The 19,432-nt window shown below is 52.0% G+C and overlaps 1 protein-coding gene across 5 annotated transcripts in view; it reads left to right on the top strand.

The window, feature by feature from the left end:
- Nucleotides 1-19,432, top strand: part of Tbc1d16 (TBC1 domain family member 16) — a 104,504-nt gene that overhangs the window by 19,695 nt on the left and 65,377 nt on the right. For all 5 annotated transcript variants that reach the window (XM_008849676.3, XM_017802342.2, XM_017802343.2 and 2 more), the window contains exons 2-3: nt 6,556-6,791; nt 7,877-8,474. In XM_008849676.3, the coding sequence (XP_008847898.1) occupies nt 6,614-6,791; nt 7,877-8,474 (776 nt within the window). In that variant the 5' untranslated portion in view covers nt 6,556-6,613. The remainder of the gene's footprint in view (nt 1-6,555; nt 6,792-7,876; nt 8,475-19,432) is intronic.

Below are 19,432 nucleotides of genomic sequence, written 5' to 3'. Positions count from 1 at the left end.
TAAGGCCACCTGCCAAGCTAGGGGGTTAGGCCCACAACACCTGAGACTCAGGAGATGTATCTCAACCCACAACACCCAGAAATGTGTTTGCCATGTAACTGAAAGTAAGATGCAATTCCAGTGTGTGGGTTTTAATTTTTAAAATTTTTGGACTGGCCATAAAAGACAGCAGAAAATGTACATATAGTATAGTTTTGGAGCTTGTTATTTGCAGGAATATGTTCTTTCTTCTTCACTGAGCCTCTTTCCTAATTTCCTTCCTCTTTCTCCCCCTTGTCCTCCCCCTCCTCCTCCCTCTCCTCCTCCCTCCTCCTCTTTCTTCGTTTGGAGACAGGGTCTCATGTAGCCTTTTTCTCCCCCTTTCAGGCAAATACTGGGATTACAATGTACACCACCATGCTGGGTTTGTGCTGTGCTGGGGATGGGGCACAGGGCTTTGGATGTAAGGCAGGTTCTACCAAATAGAGCCAGATAGAGCCAGATACCCACAGGCCATCATAATTTTCTTTTTTTTTTTTTTTTTGGTCTTTTTGAGACAGGGTCTCCCTGTAGCCCCAGCTGTCCTGGAACTCACTATGTAGACCAGGCTGGCCTTGAACTCACAGAGATCCATCTGCCTCTGCCTCTGAGTGTTGGGATTAGAGGCGTGCGCCACCACACCCGGCCCATAATTTTCTTTTTTAAAAAAAATTATTATTTTTATTTTACGTGTACGAGTGTATTGCCTGCATGTAAGTGTACCTGTGTTGTGCAAAGCCTGCAGAGGTCAGAAGAAGGTGTCAGATCCCCTGGAACTGGAGATACAGATGGTTGTTAGGTACCATGTGGTGCTGGGACTGAACCTGGGTCCTCTGCAAGAGCAGGCGGTGCTCTAACCACTGAACCATCTCTCCTTGGTTATATTTTTTAATTCTATTGTGTCAAATTAACTTTTATTCCTTTGTCATTGTCTTTGTTTCCCCCCCCCAGTGCTGGGAATCAAACCAGAGCTTTTATATATGTGCGAGGCTCTAACACTGAGACACGCCCTAGCCCAGAGATTAAAACAAGTTTTTATTACATTTGTGTGTGTGTGTGTGTGTGTGTGTGTGTGTGTGTGTGGAGGTCTAAGGACAACTTGTGGGAGTTGTTTCTCTTTTTCTACCATGTGGGCTGCAGGGATCAAGCTCAGGTCATCAGGCTTGGTAGCAACAGCACTTCCCACTGAGCCATCTTGGCCCCCACCACCCAAGCAAAGCCAAGCTGGCCTCAGACTCCTGATCCTCCCATCTCAGTCTCCCAAATGCTCCGATTACTGGCAGATGTCAACACACCCAGTGTAAGGGAGGGTTTTTACACCTAATTGAACTGGCTCAGGATGTTCCTTTGAAGATAGGTTGAGGATTCTCTCCTTTTAGCCTGATGGACACCAGACATTGGGAGGCAGGTTTAATTCAGATGAAAGAGAGGAAGATCAGCTACATGTTAACAATAAGAATTGTCTTACCAGAGTAAATGATACTGGCTAATGTGGAACAGACCTGCTCTGGCTTGTTCACAAGCAGCTGGGCCTCTCCAGAACATTCCGGGAGAGGGCTGTGGACTCAGCCATCCCAGTGTGAGGCAGGGAGGAATGCCCACACTGAAGACCTAGGCCTCCTGTTCCCAGTTTTTCCCGTCTGCCTCTGGATGCTGGGAACCTCTGTTCTCCTTATGTGGAACGTTTGGTAGCAGGATGCACCGCACAGACACAGTGCGGCTTTTGGAATCTCCCCTCAAACTTCCAGCACGTTCTTTTGATTATCATCAGTGTGGCAAACATTGCCACGAGAGGCGGATGGTTTTAGTTTTTGGAAGAAGCTGAGTGTTGTCAGCAGCCAAGCTTGGCGCTGATGCGGCTTCCTAAGTGAGGCTGAGTTTTAAGGCCCGGTATGTATTGCATTGCCACCCTCTGGGGCCGCTGTGAAGGCCACAGCCATGGCAGCCCTGAGCACCCAGGTGTGGCCGGCAGGAACTCAGAAGATTTGAAGAATACGAAATGTCTCATTAATCATGTTTTCGTGTTGATGATAAACGATAATTTTGGGATTTTTGTGTGTTAAAAATGAACTTCACTTCCTTCCCTTTTCAAATACTGCTACTAGAAAATACTAAGCTGTCTGTGTGGCTGGTGCTGTTTCTGTTGAGCTTGGCTGGGTGAGGGAAAGGGTGTCTTTTTGTGAGTGTGTGTGGTATTGGGTATTGAACCCGACACATGCTCAGCAAGTGCTCAGTTATTAAGCTTTATCTTCAGTTCTCTCCTTTATGGGGGGCGGGGGGGAGGGGACAGGGTCTCGCTGTGTAGACCAGGCTGGCCTTGACCTTAGAGATCCATCTGCCTCTGCCTTCCCAGTGCCGGAATTAAAAGCATACATCTCCATGGCTAGCTCTAGTTCTGTTTTGTTTTTTTAATTAAAAAATCATTTAGTTTACGTGTCTGAACGTATTGCCTGCATGCATGTAAGTGCGTCTGCGTCATGAAGTGCCCACAGAAGTCAGAAGGGGGCATCAGATCCCCTAGAACTGGAGTTTACCAATGGTTGTTAGCTGCCATGTGGATGCTGGGAACCAAACCAAGTCCTCTGCAAGAGCAGTCAGTGCCCTTAACCACCAAGCAATCTCTCTAGCTCCCTTTTTAATTTTTAAAAATTTACTTATTTTAGCCGGGCGTGGTGGTGCATGCCTTTAATCCCAGCACTTGGAGGCAGAGGCAGGTGGATCTTTGTGAATTTGAGGCTAGCCCGGTCTACATAGTGAGTTCCAGGACAGCTGGGGCTACAAGGAGACCCTGTCTCAAAAAGACAAAAAAAAAATTATTTATTTTTATTTTATGTCTGCACGTATAAAGTGCACCATGTGCATGCAATGCCCATGGAGGCCAGAAGAGGGCATCCGATTCCCTGGAACTGAGAGTTGTCTGCCCGTCATGTGGGCTTTGGAAACTGAACCCAGGTCCTCTGTAAGGGCAGTTAGTGCTCTTAACTGCTGAGCCATCTCTCCAGCTCTTCCAGTCCTAATTTTCAAATTTTATTTTTATTTTATGTGTGTGAATGTTTTCAGTCCTAATTTTTAAATTTTATTTTTATGTGTGTGAATGTTTTGCCTATATGTATGTACATGCATCATGTATGTACGGTGTCCATGGAGGCCAGAAGAGGGTGTCAGAGTCCCTGGAACTGGAGTTACAGATGATTGTTAGCCACCATGTGGGTGCTAGGAACCAAACCTGGGTCCTCTGCAAGAGCATCAAGTGCTCCTAACTGCTGAGCCATCTCTCTAGCCCTCCAATCCTCTTTTCAACTTTTTTGTTTTGAGACAGGGTCTTGATGAGTTGCTTAGTATGGCTTTGAACTCATTCTAGTCCAGGATAGCTTTGAACTCGTGATCCTCCTGCCTCAGCCTCCAAAATGCTGGGCTTTCCTGTTTGTGCCACCAGGCCTGCCTTGACCTTGTGCTTTTGAAGAATCCTTGAGCCTAACAGTGTTCTGGATGACGGAAGCATGGTTAGAAGAAGGATGTGGCTTTTCTGGGTGGCTAATGGTGACTAATTATAACGTGCTCTGATGTAGATTGTGATGTGATTTTTTAATTTTGGCCACTGTTGGAGATGGAGCCCAGGTCCTTGCGCATCCCAGGTGAGCACTCTGCCACTGAGCCATATCGCGAGCCATATGCCAGCCTGTGATGTGACTTTTAAACAAGGGTCATAACTTTGTTGTCATGTGCCGTGATACCTGATAAAGTGTCTAGACCCTAAGATCAACAATGGTTAAGATGAGGGAGGGCCATCCTTTACTGGGAGTGGACAGAGGGCGTCCATGAGAGGTGGCCAGGACATGAAAATGACAGAATTAAAAAAAAAAAAAAAAGAGTCAAGCTTCATTTTCTAGAAAGTTCCTGTTTTAGGCTACAAACCAGCTGGTTTGTCTAAGACTGATCTTGCCCTATCAGGGACACGTTGGATGGACGGTCACAACCAAGTCTGTGGCCTAGTGAGCTGTAGTGTTTGTTACTGGTTCTTTACAGAGCAGGTTTGCCAACTGCTGGATCAACGGATGCTTTCTCCTCTAGCCTGCAGTGAGAGTGCTGGGTGAGGGGGGATCTGAGCCTGCTGGGCTGAAGGAGCAGGTAGATCAGGGTCCAGATAGCAGTGGAGACTCTGTTGTCTCCAGAAGGCTGGGTGACTTTCAAGGTGATCCTGTGGCTGGGAACCTCTGAGCTGGGGGAGACAGAGCCATGCATCTGCCCATGGAAACAATCCAGGCTCAGGGCGCAGCTCAGCAGAACACTTTCCTAGCCCTGGCTTCAGTCTCCAGCAACACACACACACACACACACACACACACGAGTTACTGGACCCATCAAAAAGAGCAGAGACAGAAGGACTGCTCCCAGGCTGCCTGGGACATTGTAGACTGTTGGGTTGGGGGAAGAGTCCTCGCTTCAGAGGTAATTGAAGATATGTAGAGGGCTACAGGCAGGAGAACACAGGGAGAGGTCAGGGGAGAGGCAGATGGGGCTGAGGACCAAGCACTGGGCCTCCCAGTCCTTCAAGTACTGGGGGTGGAAGGGACTTGCTTTGGGAAACACCTTCAGTCAGCTCTGGATTTTAAGGCCCTCAACCAATTGATATTTTTATTGTAGTAAAATACGCATAAAAATACTTAATACATGCATAAAATATGCTTAAATGTATTTAGCCATGCCTGATAGAGTTCAGAGGCACTAAGTTAATTCACACTGCGCAACTGTCACAGAAACTCTTCCATCTTCCCCTGACCTGGAACTCTCAGGGTATTAGACACAGATCCTGAGCCCCTCCCCAGCCCAGGCTCCTCCCCAACCCCAACCCTTCCCCAACTCAGGCCCCTCCCCCAGCTCCATGTCCCTCCCCAACCCCAGGCCTTCCCCCAGCCTCAGGCTCCTCCCCCAGCTCCATGCCCCTCCCCAACTCCAAGGCCCTTCCCCTAGCCCATCCCTCAGCCCCAGATTCCACCCCAACCCCCAGCCCTCCCCGAGCCCTGGGCAGCCCCCACACCGCTTTCTTCGTGCAGAACTGTGCAGTGTTTCTTGTCTGTGGTTTACAGTCATGTACCACAAATGATGTTCTGGTTAAGGATGGGCCACCCGCCTGTGGCTGGTCCTGTAGGGTCTGTAGCTAGTTCAGTTTACACAGGTACACTCAATGATGTCCACACAACAGAACATTTCTGAGGCCATGCTCCTGCCCTAAAGCAGCAAGCCGCTGCCTCACGCTGCCTAACCCCCTCGAGCCCCATCCCTGTCGCAGCAGGCGTCACGGTGTCTGTCCGGTTGCCGCTACATGATATGCCTCCGCACCAGGCTTTGCTTATCCAAGCCAATTCGAGAATTTTATCATATTGGCTCCAAGCCCTTTTGTTTCATTTCCAAGGGATGGAGTTGAAGCCCCTGTGTGGATGGGTCATCTTAAGAAGCTGGTCTGTCCCTGCTGGCTGTGACAGAAGTCCTAGCCCCCCGTCATCCATGCCCACCAGGAGGGAGCATGGCTTCGAGTACCCATCTTTCATGCAGATACCATCATGTGGGCACCCACATGCAAACCCTCTGATGGGTTCTCATCGCTGCCGCAGACCTTTGGCTGATTCTAGTTTTCGCTGGTGTCAACTCACCACCCAGGCAATGCTCCATATATAGCCTAGGATGACCTTGAAGTCCTGACCCTCCCACTTCCACCTCCTGAGTGCTGGGATTGCAGGGGTGCACCATCATGCCTGGTTTCTATGGTGCTGGGGATGGAAGCTGGGGCTTTGCACACACTAGGCGAGCACTCGACCCACTGAACTGCGTCCCCGGCTCCAAATCTTCAGCCTTAGCAGGAGCTTTGTCCAGACTTCAGGGTGTTGGATTTTTATTTGAAGCTAGATCGTTTCTTTCCCCGTTTCTCAGTTCTTCCGATTTCTTCTTGTGGGGCTTGCTTGTTTTCTTTACTGGGAAATTGCTTCTTTGCAGGACGACTTTGTAAGAGTTCTTTGTTTTCTGAGTACAGATCTTTCCATTTAGTTTTTGTAAAAAAATATAATTGTATATAAACTTAGGTCTTTCACATGTTTATGGCACCCTGGTCAAATAGGCAAAGGGGTGGGTGGGCAGAAGAATGAGAAGGAGGGTCGGGGGAAGGCCCAGTTAGGAGGAGCTCACCGATGCTGAGGAGTGTGAGGACCAAGCAGAGGGAACCCCAGGGCTTCTAGGAAACTGCTCCTTGGTGGGAAAAGCTCCTCCAGCCTCCATCCTCAGTGGATGACACCTGACAATCTCTGGACACTCTTGTCTGTCAAACTGTGCAGACAGATGCCAGTGGCATGTGGTAGGTGGAGCCCAGGGAGGCTGCACAGCATGGCCTGAGGACGAATGGTGAATATGGAGGTGCAGCCCCCCACATGCCCTGCGCAGGCCCTGTGTGAGCAGCATTCTCACGGGTGGGACCCTGATGGTGCTGGGCATCTGCACAGTCCCTCATTTTGACCATGGTTGCATCCTGTCTTTTTCCCACCGCAGGTCTCCAGGAGCCCGACCTGCACCAAAGTGAGTGGAGGATGGAAACGTGGGCTCAGCCATGTCTCTGGGCCGCCTCCTTCGCCGGGCCTCCTCCAAGGCCTCGGACCTCCTGACCCTCACCACGGGGGGCGGCGGCGGGTCCCCCTCCGTCTTGGATGGAGAGATCATCTACTCCAAGAACAATGTTTGTGTACACCCACCTGAGGGGCTGCAGGGCCCTGGGGAGCACCATCCAGGTGAGGCTACTGGCAACTCCAGCCAGGGAGGGGGAGTGGGGCTTGAGGCCAGGGAGCACCAGCTGGAACGTGTCAGAAATTCACTAACTCCCCCTGACCCCCCAGGGCGCCACTATATGAGAGCCGGAACCAGAACTCTGGAGACCAGGAAGGTCAACTTCCTAGACTCTGTCACCTGTGGCCGTTACTTGGGGATCCCTAAGGATGGAGCGTTCCTTCTGTTGTCAATGTTTGGGGGACACAGCTCACTACTGTCACCTTCAGTAGCCTGAGGAGTTCCCCTAGGCTTCAAGGGCCAAACTGGGATTTGTGGTTTTAACACAGAAAAGAATTTCAGGAGGCCTAGCAAGCTTATGAAGCAGAATTGAGCTTTAATAAAGATATTTTAATATAGGCTTAAGCATGAGGGTTAAGAGAAAGAGAGGCACTCAGAAAGAAAGGCCAGACACTCCCCAAAGATGCTGAGAACAGATCTTCAGCTCTCATCTTGATCTCAAAGCCACGTGACTGGAGGGTGTGAGAACACTGGGTCTCCCTCTCACATGACTGTGATGAACAGTTGACCAATGTTCCTGAATTTCCTAACATGTGCTGAACAGAGAAGCACACCAGAGATTCTGGCTGGAGCCTGAGTCCCCAGGGATGTGGTTGATGGTGCTGGCTCTTGTTAAAGAGTTTTCAGTGCAGAAACCAGAGATGAAGAAGCCTGGGGATGGAGTCAAATAGTGCCTGGGAATCAGGACACCCCGCCCCCCCAAACAACCTGGAGCTGTGTTAGGAGATGCCACTTCCCCTAGGAGCTGAGTATCCAGCCATTCACTCTAACCCCTTCATCCAACTGGCAGTCTGTGTGGTCTTGGTGTTCTGGAGCAACTTTAAGTGGCCCCTTCCTCAAAAAGTCATACCCGGAATGCCACGTCTCACTCAAGAGGCCCAGGTGTCACCCATCTTGGATCTCTTCCTGTTGTGAAGTAGAACTCGGGTCTCCCATCTGCCTCTCTCTCTTTAGTGCTGTGTATGTATCTGGGGGGCTGGCTGCACAGCCTGCCCAGCCCCCTGACCAACCCGCCCATTATTCCCCACAGGCTACCTGTGCCTATACATGGAGAAGGACGAACTGCTGGGGGCCACCCTCATTCTGGCGTGGGTCCCCAACTCTCGCATCCAGAGGCAGGATGAGGAGGCCCTGCGCTACATCACCCCTGAGAGCTCCCCTGTGCGCAAGGCACCCCGTCCTCGGCGACGGCGCACCACAAGCTTGGGGGCCCCCTATCAACCCTCCCCTACAGAACCAAGGCCTCCCCTAATCCCTAAAGATGAGGACATTCTGGTGGTTACCCAAAACACCAGGGACACCGTGCACATTAGCCCTTCATGCGAAAATGGCGAGAAGCTGGCCCAGGGTCCAGAGGTAGATGGGATCCTGCCCGCCTCACAGCCTGCCCACAGCGACTCCGGGATTCTGTCTGCAGTCAGCTCGCAGGATGGGATGGAGGATGGCAGGGAGCCACGGCCTGAGGCTGGGGAGGAAGAGGGCTCCTTGGAGCTGTCGGCCGATGGCGTGAGCAGGGACAGTTCCTTTGACTCTGACTCTGATGCCTTCTCTTCGCCCTTCTGCCTCTCGCCCATCAGCGCAGCCCTGGCGGAGGGCAGCAGCTCTGCGTTCCTGGAGAGCGAGGGCAGGTGAGTTCCTGCTTTTGAGTCTCCAGACCTGGCCTGGGTTATGGGACTCTTTACCACCCGCCTGCTCAACCTGTGGCTGATGCAAATGCCCCTTCCCTGAGGCCCTGACTGAGGCTTGGGGCCACCACGTGGTGACTGGGAAAGATGTACCGTGGGTTCTGTGGTATCTTCCCCACTTCTCATCCTGTCAGTTCCCTTCTCTCCCTCAGACTCACCAGGTCTGGTGGCGTCTGAGGGCCTCTGATCAAGGCCCCGTCCCCAGGAGCCCTGGACTTTCCTGTTCTCTTGGTAAGGGGGCAGGAGAGTGTTGGGTGTCTCTCAGCCCCCTGACAGTGGTACCATGAGGCTTGTAGGAGTACGCTGAGTTCATGCTGGGTTGCAGGCCCTTTCTGTGCTATCCCTACAATGCACCTGGTATGTGGCCTGGTCCTGGGGACTCCACACATCTGCCAGCTGCAGAGGCAGAAACACAATGGGGGGGTTCTGTTTACTTTGCTGGAAGCCACTGTGCACCCATGGGGAGCTGAGGTGCCCAGACTCGTTGGTTGGTGGTCTTGATGGCATATGCTGTACTTTCAGGGATCCAAGGCAGGAGCTCGATTTTAACCTTGGGGAGGGTCCTCTGACCTTTGAAGCCCAAGTTGCACCTCAGATCAAAGAAAGCCTTCACCCTGTCCATCACCCATTGTCTTCAGACTCTCAGAGATTATGCATGTACAGTGTGCCTGCACCAACCCAAGGTGCCCAGGGGAGGCCGAGAATGGGCATATCTGACACCAGTATCTTCTTATGCCCTGGGTATAGTCCTTGGCTTGCTAGAGTTATGTAAATAATGGTGATAATAATTAACACTGGTGTGTGATGGTGCTAGCCAGACAGAATGTAATTAATTATGGAGTTCATGGGTGAGTGGGGCTTTTGGTGAATATTGATGTGAACCCTTAAGGCACTGGGGTCAGCGAGCTCTGGGGTCAGCGAGCTCTGGGGGACTGTATGCTTTCAAGCAGTGAGCTAGGTCCTGGTGCTGCCCTCCTGTATGAGACTCAGGGGAGGTCCTTGGCTTGCTCAAGGTCATCAGCACAGCTGGGTCCGCACTGGGGCTGGAATACACACAGTCACACCAGCTGCTGTGATAAGCCAGGCAGCAGGGGGCAGGGCAGAGGGGCACGTGCACCTTGCTGACTCCAGCAGGAACGAATTTGAGATGTACTGCATCCCGATTTTTCCTCCTCAATAAGATGTGGTCCACCGAAGCCTAAGGCAGAGGTGATAACGTTTGTCTTGGTACCTGAGGGTGGAGATGGAAGAATTGGGAACTCCAGGCCTGCCGAGATTTGCTGAGCCCAGCAGTGTTAGGATCTGGCCTGGGAGGAATTTGCAGTGCTGCTGGGGCGGCTCCATTAGAGCTCCCCCTGGTGGTATCATGGAGCAGTGCAGTGGTACCTGTGGGTGTCCCTGCACCCTGGTGTCAGGCTGAGATAAAGGTGGCCTTGCCTTATGGCAATCCTGGCCTACAGTCCCTGCTGAGGATGGACAGAGCCTGACCTACTGTGTGTCCAGAAGTCCCATCCTGGAAGGGACTGGGATCCAGGAAGCAGGCTTTGCTGTGCTACTGAGCACTGGCCTCCATGCTTGACATGAACTAAGGACAAGCTCATCTTCCTGGTGCCTCAGTCTCCCCTTGTAAGAAGATACAGGGGCATGGGACATGCCAACACTGGAGCTGTTTCTCGGGTGCACTGGATCCCTCTGCCCTAGGCCCTGGCCCCAAGCTTCCTCCTCTTAACCCACTCCTGACCAGCCAAGTAGGTACAGCCTCAGCTCTAGGGGACCCTCATGCTTTGATTTGGGTGGCTATCTCCATCCCCCAGACCAAAGAGGACACGTCTCACTTTGTTGTTCAATGCCCTCCCCTGGAGCCTGGCTCCCACCCACAACTCCAGGCCCGGTGTATGGCTGTCAGGAGGCCACTGGTGGCAGCACGCTGTGACCTTGGAACCTGACTGGTCTGCTTCCTGCCCCAGCTTCACTCCTGGCTGTGAGATCTTGTGCATCTGAAATGCAGCTGCCTCGTGGGTGTGAAGTGCAGCTCAGAACCCCCTTTCAGGGCTGGTTGACCTGAAGTTCAAGTGCCAGGCTGGGTTACAGGGTCAGGGGCATGGGCTGGGAGCTGTCTTATGGAGGCTGGCTCTAGGGCGTGATCACCCCCCCCAAGAAGCAGAAGCAATGCTCCTTGGCCTTGTTCCAGCTGTCTGTGTTGCTCACCCTTTGGGTCTCAGCCATGGAGGCCCCAACAGATCCATGTCTCTTGGACCCTTCATACTGTATCAGTGCAATTTGGTCTAAGTTCAGGGGACACACCGTGTTGGTTAGTCCAATTTCTGTTGCTGTTACAAAATGCCTGAGGCTGAGTACTTATAAAGAAAAGAGGTCTGGACCTGCAAGGTGGCTCAGTGGATAAAGGTGCTTGTCACCAAAACTGGTGACCTGAGTTTGATCCCTGGGATCCACATGGTGGAAGGAGAGAGCTGACTCAAAAGCTGTCATCTGACCTTTACATGTGGCACATGCACACACACACACAGAGATACACACACGTAAACACAAATAAATACATACGTAAATAAAAAAAAATAAGGCTTATGTGGCAGGCCGCTTTGGAGCCGGAAAGCCTAGGCCTAGTGCAGAGCTGCAGAACTGCAGGTGTGGATCTATCTCTGGCCTCTGGTGAGGCCCTACTGTTTGCATCCCAGAATGCCGAGGTGAGCCGGGAGGCCAGAGCACAGACAGGCAGGGGCTGGCAAGCTTTTCATAACAATTCATTTGAGAGAATTAATCAAGTCCCATGAGAACTGCATTGATTTCTTCTCAGGCCACATCCCTAATGACCTCACGACTGCAAAAGTCTCTGCCTTTTAAAGATTCCACAGAGCACGGCCCATGGTGTGGCCCCAGCTCCACCACAGGAGCTCTTGGGGTTGGCCCACCCCAACCCTGCCATTCATGATGGACTGCTGAGAGCTTTCCAACATGTTTTGGTTTGTTTTATTTTTTAAAGATGTATTTATTTTTATTTTTATCATATATATATATATATTAGTATACCACAAGCATGCAATGCCCTCAGAGGCCAAAGGAGGTCATCGAATACCCTGGAACTGGACATATGGACTGTTGTGAGCCACTACGAGGGTCCTGGGAACTAAACTCGGGTGCTTTGCAAGAGCAGCCAGTGCCATCTCTCCAGACCCTTGGTTTGCTTTATTTTTGCTCCCCCCTGTGTCCAGTGCCATCTCGGTCCCTTGGAAGCAGGGAGATGGCTATGATTAGCCTATGATGGCTGGTTCTGTGGACATTTGGAACAGGGATCCTCAGTCTAGGAATTCCCTGATGTTCTGGCCTTACCCAGACTATTTAAATCATCATTGATGGGTCAGTGGAGGAAGGTCATATATATATATTTAAGACAGAATCTCATGTATCCCAGGCTGGCCTTGAACTCACTATGTAGCTAAAGAGGACAAATTTAATCCTCTGAGTGCTGGGATTACAAGTGTGCACCAACCACACCCCGTTTATTCAGTGGTATTAAATCCAGGGCCTCATGCATGCTAGGCACGTGGTCTGCCATCTCAGCTCCGCCCATTTGCTGCTGAGGATTCAGCCCAGGTCTCTTGAATCTAGGGGACACTGTACTGCTGCGCTACATCCTCAGACCTCTTTTTATTTTCTGAAACAGACGCTCACTAAATTGTCCAGCCTGACTTTGAACTCACCCTATGGACCAGGCAGACCTTGAACTTTCTGCCCTCTTGCCTCAGCTCCCGAGTAACTGTGATGAGAGGCATGGGCCTCCAGGTCCAGTCCATCACTATATTTTGAAACCTCTCTCCCCAAAAGTTTCCACTTGGAGCAGCCTTGAGAACCATGGCCGGGACGGGGCCAAGAGGAGAAGGCATCCTTGTGTGCTGGGCAGGCACGGTGTTGGGGCTGAGATCCAGAGCACTGGATTCTGGGCAGGGCCTTGGCTCTGAGACCCACCCCTGGCTGTGCCTGGAATCCTGGTTCCCGGTTACCTGGGAATTGAGCCCCAGGCAGGGCAGGGCAGGTAGTCTGGCTCAAGGGACCTCTCTAGTGGCAGAACTGGAGAACTACATGTGCGGGCAGGGTAGCTGGCTGAGGATGGGCCGGGAGAAGCCGGTCTGGGATGGCAGAGTGGTGGCCCCCAACATTTTATTCCTTGGCGAGGAGTTCACAGAAGGCCTGAGTGATTAAAAGCGTGGCAGGGATCCCTGGGATCTCCACATCCGTCTACTGCCTGTGGGGTTCAGCCAGGCAGGGCCAATTTCTCAGAGAGCCAGGCCACTCGCCAAGCCCCGCGGTCTCCCTTGTGACTCCCCACCCGTGGCACAGAGACAGCCTGGAGATGGGTGACCAACAGAGTGCTTGAGGTCGTGGTGGTGGTGGGGTTGTCTGTGGGGCTTGGCTCAGACTCCCTGCTCCCCTGAGGTCCACAGCTCTCTGGGCTTGGATTCGGGTCCCTTCTGCTTCCGCACCACAGCCCTCCCTGTTGTCAGGAGCCAACAGGGCCAAGCCTTGAGGGGTGGGAGATGACACCAGACACTGTCAGTGGACCTCTTCTCGCCTGTTTCCCAACCGAGGGGGACTCTGTCCATTCCCGAGAGCCAGCTGGGTGAGGATGTGGCCAGCCCACATGGCATCTTCAGCTTGCCCTTTACCTGCCCAAATGCCCCAAACTGCGAAAAGGAGAAAAGGTGCCCAGTCGTTCTGGGTGCTCCTCAATATCCACGGGCAAGAAGAGGGCCGATCGCCCAGGTCTTCACTACTGGCTCTAGGAGTGTCAGCTGACCTACTCATGTAGGTCACTTGGTACAAGCTGCCTTCCCACTGGGCCTGTGACTGCCCCACCCACCTTTGGCAGCCCTGGGCAGGAGTCATCATATTGGGAAGGCCTGTGCTGTTGCAGCAAAACCAGCATAGGGCTGGGAGGTAGCTCAGTTCATACCAGTGTGAAGAACTGAGTTCCATCTCCAGCGCACATGTAAAAAGCCAGATGTAGAGCCAAGTGTGGTGGTGCACACCTTTAATCCCAGCACTTGGGAGGCAGAGGCAGGCGAATCTCTGTGGCTTTGAGGCCAGCCTGGTCCACATAGTGAGTTCCAGGACAGCTGGGGCTACAGGGAGACCCTGTCTCAAAAAGACCAAAAAAAAAGCCAGATGTGGTGACACATGCCTGTAATCCCAGCACTGGGGAGGCAAGATGAGAGGATCCCTGGAGTTCACTGACCAGCCAGTCTAGCCTAGTCTGAGCCCCGGGTTCAGTCAGCGACCCTGTCTCCAAACCAAAACCCAAAAATCAAAAACAAAGCTGGGTATGGAGACAGCTCAGCGGTTAAGAGCACTGGCTGCTCCCGCAGAGGACCTGGGTTTGGTTCCCAGCACCCACATGGTGTCTAACAACTGTCCTTAACGCCAGTTCTAGGAGATCTGCCCTCTTCTGACCTCTTTGGGCATCACACAACACGATGCACTTACATACATGCAGGCAAAGCACTCATATACATAAAAATAATAGAAAATAAAATGGTTTTTAAGAAAACAAAGTTGATGGCACCTGAGAAGTGAGACCTGAGGTTGACCTCTGGCATTCCATGAGTGCGTGCACACATACACACACACACACACACACACACACACACCACAGCAGCAGCAAGGGATGACTGACTGTACACATGCCGTCAATGAGGTACAGAAAGGGCTGACGCATCTGTGAGGCTGTTCCGTGCAGCTGCTGCCCAACAGGACTCTGGCTGTGGAAGGGAACGGTCGGGGTCTGTGCAGTCTGACATTGTAGAGGCATGGCAGGCACAGCCAAGCACTTTTTTTTTGAGGGGGGCTCTCCTTGTAGCCCCAGAAGGCCTAGAACTCACTCTGTAGACCAGGCTGGCTTGGCTCTCACAGAGATCCGCCTGCCTCTGCCTCCTGAGTGCTGGGATTAAAGACATGAGCCACCACACCTGGCCCCAACCACCCTATACATTTTTTTATCTTTAATTGTGTGTGTGTGTGTGTGTGTGTGTGTGTGTGTGTGTGATCCTAGCTGTCTGAGACCAGGAGCCTCAGATCCCTTGATGCTACAGTTATAGATGGTTGTGAGTCACCTGATGTGGGTGCTGGGAACCAAACTCTTGATCCTTTTGCCCCAGCCTTCTGAGATTATAGGTACACACTACCACACCTGGCTGATTCAGTGCTGGGGATGGACCCTTGAGTGTTGTATATGCTAGACAGGTGCTCTACTGATGAAGCACATCCCCAGGGGCAACTGAGCACTTTGATTTTATGTATTGATTAATCTGAGTTTAAATGGTGCCTGTGGCCAGTAACTGCCATGTTAGATAGCCAGGTCTGGAGAACGATGTGCCAATGTGTTCAGAATATGCCATTAAGGGACAGTTTTTTCTAAATTTCACATACCTTATTTTGTGATTAATCTAAGCAAGAAAACCAATTGAAAGGTTTTTAAAGATTTATTTTTAATTTTTAAAAAATATTTTAATTATTTTTTGGCTGGATGTGGTGGCCCACGCCTTTAATCACAGCACTTGGGAGGCAGAGGCAGGCAGATCTCTGTGAGTTCAAGGCCAACCTGGTCTACATAGTGAGTTGTAGGCCAGCTGGGGCTACAGGAAGACCCTGTCTCAAAAAAGATCTCCAAAAATATTTTAATTAAAAATATTTTATTGTTTTTATTTCATGTGTATGAGTGTATTGCCTGCATGTATGTAAGTGCACCTGTGTCATGCAATGTCTGCAGAATTCAGAAGAAGGCATTGGATTCCCTGGAATTGGATTGTTAGTTGCCATGTGGGTCCTGGGAACCAAACCCGGGTCCTCTGCAGTGCAGCCGGTGCTCTTACCGCTGAGCCAGCTCTCCTGCCTTATTTTAATTTTTTTTGTATGCATTTGTTGGGGTGGGGTGGTACGTACAGATGAGTGTGGGTGTCCTTGGAGGTCAGAAGAGGATGTCAGATTCCCTAGAGCTGGAGTTCCAGTCAATTTTAAATTTGTAATGAGGTGCTGGAAACCGAATTCAGGTCCTCTAAGAGCAGCAAGTGCTGTTAGCCAACCGGCCCGCTCCCCAGCCGGTCTGTGAGATCTCAGAAGCAGTTCGGGCATCTCCCTGTGGCTGCTTCAGGGGCCAGCGTGGGCTTGGTCGCCAGGGTCCCCACCTAGCATCATGCAACCCAACGGTCTATAACTGGAACTTTTCGTTTTATTAATATTTCTTGGATTGAAATTCTAACAGGCCAGATACATGTCTACACGGACAGTCCTTCGAGGACAGGAGTGGGTCCTGGAGTTGGATTTACTCTTCCATACATAACAGGCCTACAAAATTTTGTTGAAGGGGGAGGAAAAGGCGGGACAAGGAGCAGTGACCCCTCCACAAGGTGGCTGTTGCCGTGGAGAGCAAGGGATATGTTTCCTAGAAGCCACATGCAGGGCCTGGAGCAGCTGGTGTGGGGACCCCTGGCACAGGTACCATGGCTGACTCTACAGGCCCCCAGCAGGGGCCAGCCCATCCCACAGGGCTCACGGAGTGGAATAAACAATGTAGGTGCTTTTGCCTTTGGGAGGAAATGGGTCTATGACAACAGGATATCAGCTCACTGGCTGAATCATTAATGGCATTATCACGCATGGTTGGTGTGGTGGTCTCCGTTCTTCCCACATGTGTAGAGGATGGAAGTGAGGGTGTCTGGGAGAAATCCAAGTATCTGAGAAGATTCTAGAATTGGCGTACTTTGTGGATCCATAGGTCTGGAAGTGTGGGTCCCTGGGTGTTGCCGCAGAGGTCCCTGGCACCACCTGCTCCAGGTGTCAGGGGTGTGATATGTCCCTTGTGGCTTGCTCACGGCCTGCTGACCCTTTTCTTTGTGGCCATTGTGCACAGGGAGGCCCAAGGATGAGTCAACATTTCCCAAGATGCTGGGAGAGAGGAAGGACACAGTGAGAACAGGCAAGCCCTCCCCGCCCCTTCCTGTCTGTTCCAAGTCAGAGGTTGCCCACCCCATGAGGGATGGTGCCCTGAGAAGACGGAAAGGAGAAGAGGGGGTAGGCAGGGAGCTCTAGAGGCAGGAGATGCCAGTGCATGAGGGCTTGGTGGGATGTGGGTGTCTAGGAGACCACTCAGTTACAGTGAAGACTGGGGAGGGCTGGCATGCGGGGTCAGAAGCTGGCGGCTGGTCCATGGGTGCTGTCCCCTCTGGTGTCAGGAAGGCAAATCCCACAGAGACCCACGGAGTGGAGCTACCAGAAATCTTGATAAAGACGCTCTTTTGAGAGGGCTGGGTCTTCATCCTCCCAAGTCTCCGAACCTCATCTCTGATCCCGCTGTGGGCATCCCCCCGTGCCCAGGGAGCTCGGGGAAGGCTGGCTCAGTGCTCCCAGGCTCCTCGGCAGCCTGGTGAGGGAGCCCCGCTCCCTTGTTTTCACTTGTTTGCGCTTCTGCAGCGGGAGCTGAGATTTATTTCTTTAAAACATCCCGTCGCTCGACACCCTGCAATCTGTTCTGTGCTGCCGTACGACTCATCCCGCCTTATGTTTCCTAGCACTTGGCAGGCCCCTCTCGGAGGCTCTCCCTCGCCAAGCCACCCCCGGCCACCTCGGCTGCCACCAGCTGCTCCCGAGCCTGCAGGGTAACCCTCCTGGGGGTCCCACAGGAGCTGCTGCGGAGAGGGCATGGCAGCTCCGAGTGCCTGGGCTGGCTGGCAGCCCCGGGGGAGGTCTAGAAACGGCCAGGAAGTCTCTGGCAGGTCAGGAAGCTGGAACGCCCGGGCAGCAAGCAGGGCCCTGCTCGCCGGCCTCCCCTCGGCTCCCAGCTCATTAGCAGGCGCTGGCTGCCACCCTCTCCAGGAGCTCCAAGCAGCTGACAAAGAATTTGGACTGGGTCTCCTTAGTGCTCAGCCTTTTCATGTGCCACCATGCACATGTGTTTGGCTCAGACATGATGTCAGGAGGGGCTGTGGGCTGGGCCAGGCCAGGTCCCAGGGATCCAGCAGGCCCACAGCCTGGGCCATTTTGTAGCAAGGTACCTTGGTGTGAACTGAACTCTACCCGCAATCTCTAGTGTGTGACTCTGAGCCTCAGTCTCCCCAGCAATGAAATGGGGTTGTGAGTGTAGTCAGAGGTCTATGTGGAGTACTGGGCATCAAGTTCCGCTCGGGTCGACAGGGGTTCACTGTTGCCATGGTGACCACTCCTACAGGTGGCACCTTTACATACCCAGCAGCTTGCCAGCCTGCCTTCTCAGCGTTTGGTGTGGGTGCTCTGGGGCTGCTGTGACAAGGAGCCGTAAAACGGACACTTTAAGGTAACGTAAGGGCTGGAGAAATGGCTCATCAGCACTGGTTGCTCTTGCAGAGAACCTGGGTTAGGTTTCCAGCACCCACATGGCGGCTGACAGCTCTCTTTAACTCCAGTTCCAGGGGATCCGACGCCCTGTCTGGCCTTATTGTGTGTATAGGTGTACTTACATTCATGCAGGCAAAACATTCACACCCATAAAAAAAAGACACTTCAAATATCCTCTCACAGCCTGAGGGACAGAGGTCCAAGTCAGGGTGTGGAGCAGGCCCCCTCGTCCAGCTCCTGGAGGCTCCAGCCTCAGTCTGTCTTCACACAGCCTTCCCCCATTCTGTGTGATCTCCCCTCTTCTGCTAAGGATGCCAGTTCCTGGATTATGATCCCCCACTCTATCACATCCTGGTCTGAACTGTAGTGCATCTGCGGACACTGCTTCCAAGGAAGGCCTGGGTAGACAGGGATTTTAAACATGACTCAGCCTGTCCTGTGCCCTGTGGGTCTCCATGTTAATCACTGAGATAGCACTGAGGTCATGTGTTTGTCCCATGTTAGAGAAGATGGAGCAGAGGTCACTCAAGAGGTCACAGCTCACCGAGTTTCTGGCTGAGCTACTAACTCTGAACTTAAAAACAAAAAGTTGGGCCTGGGAGATGGAAGTTAAGGTGCTAGTTGCACGGGCCTGATGACCTGAGTTCGATCCTTGGAAACCACACGAACGGCCGGATGCAGTGGTGTGGAGCTGAGATCCCAGTACTCCTATGTTGAGATGGGAGGCAGAGATGGCAGGATCGTGAGCAGTGCACAGGTCAGCTAACCTGGACTGTGGTAGGTAAGAGAAACAGAAGTCCTGCTCGGTAAGGTAGAAGGCAGGAACTGGATGCCGAAAGCTGCCCTCTGACTTCCACACAGGTGCCGTGGCACACGTGCACGCACTCACACACTTTTGGGGTCGGGGGAGGAAAGAGTTTATTTGGCTTACAAGCACAGTCCATCACCAAGGGAGGCCAAGGCAGGAACTCAGGGCAGGAACCTGGAGCACAGACCATGAAGGAATGCTGCTTACTGGCTGCTTCTTCTGGCCTCTGCTCAGCTTTCTTTCTTTCTTTCTTTCTTTCTTTCTTTCTTTCTTTCTTTCTTTAACCTTTACAAAAACTTTATTGAGAATTTCGGAATTTCATACATGCATATAAAGTGTTTTGATCAAATCCGTGCCCACTCCCTCCCCTCCAACATTCCCCCCTCTGAAGAGGTAGCCCTAAAATAGGGTTAGATATTTGCTCCCAAATACTTTTGATGTTTTTGGCCTTTGGAACAGTATGTTGTTAACAGGACCAAGGACATTTTGATTTTTAGCCAAAAAACTTGCTACATTTCTTTGCGGTCTTTTTACCTTAATTGCCTAGCCAATTCCTTACCTCCTATTCTTATCAAGCCATCCTCTGAAGGGGTTACCCAAACTGCCAGTAGGGAATAGGGACACTGATCACTCTGGCTTCTTCCATGCTGAACAGGGACGCAGGGTGAGGCAATTGGGGTACCCCTTCAGTGGGTCTATCTAAAAGACTCCC

Source organism: Nannospalax galili, unplaced genomic scaffold, assembly GCF_000622305.1.
Source record: "Nannospalax galili isolate Female #2095 unplaced genomic scaffold, S.galili_v1.0 scaffold945, whole genome shotgun sequence".
Classification (NCBI taxonomy): domain Eukaryota; kingdom Metazoa; phylum Chordata; class Mammalia; order Rodentia; family Spalacidae; genus Nannospalax; species Nannospalax galili.
This window is presented reverse-complemented; position numbering and strand designations above follow the sequence as displayed.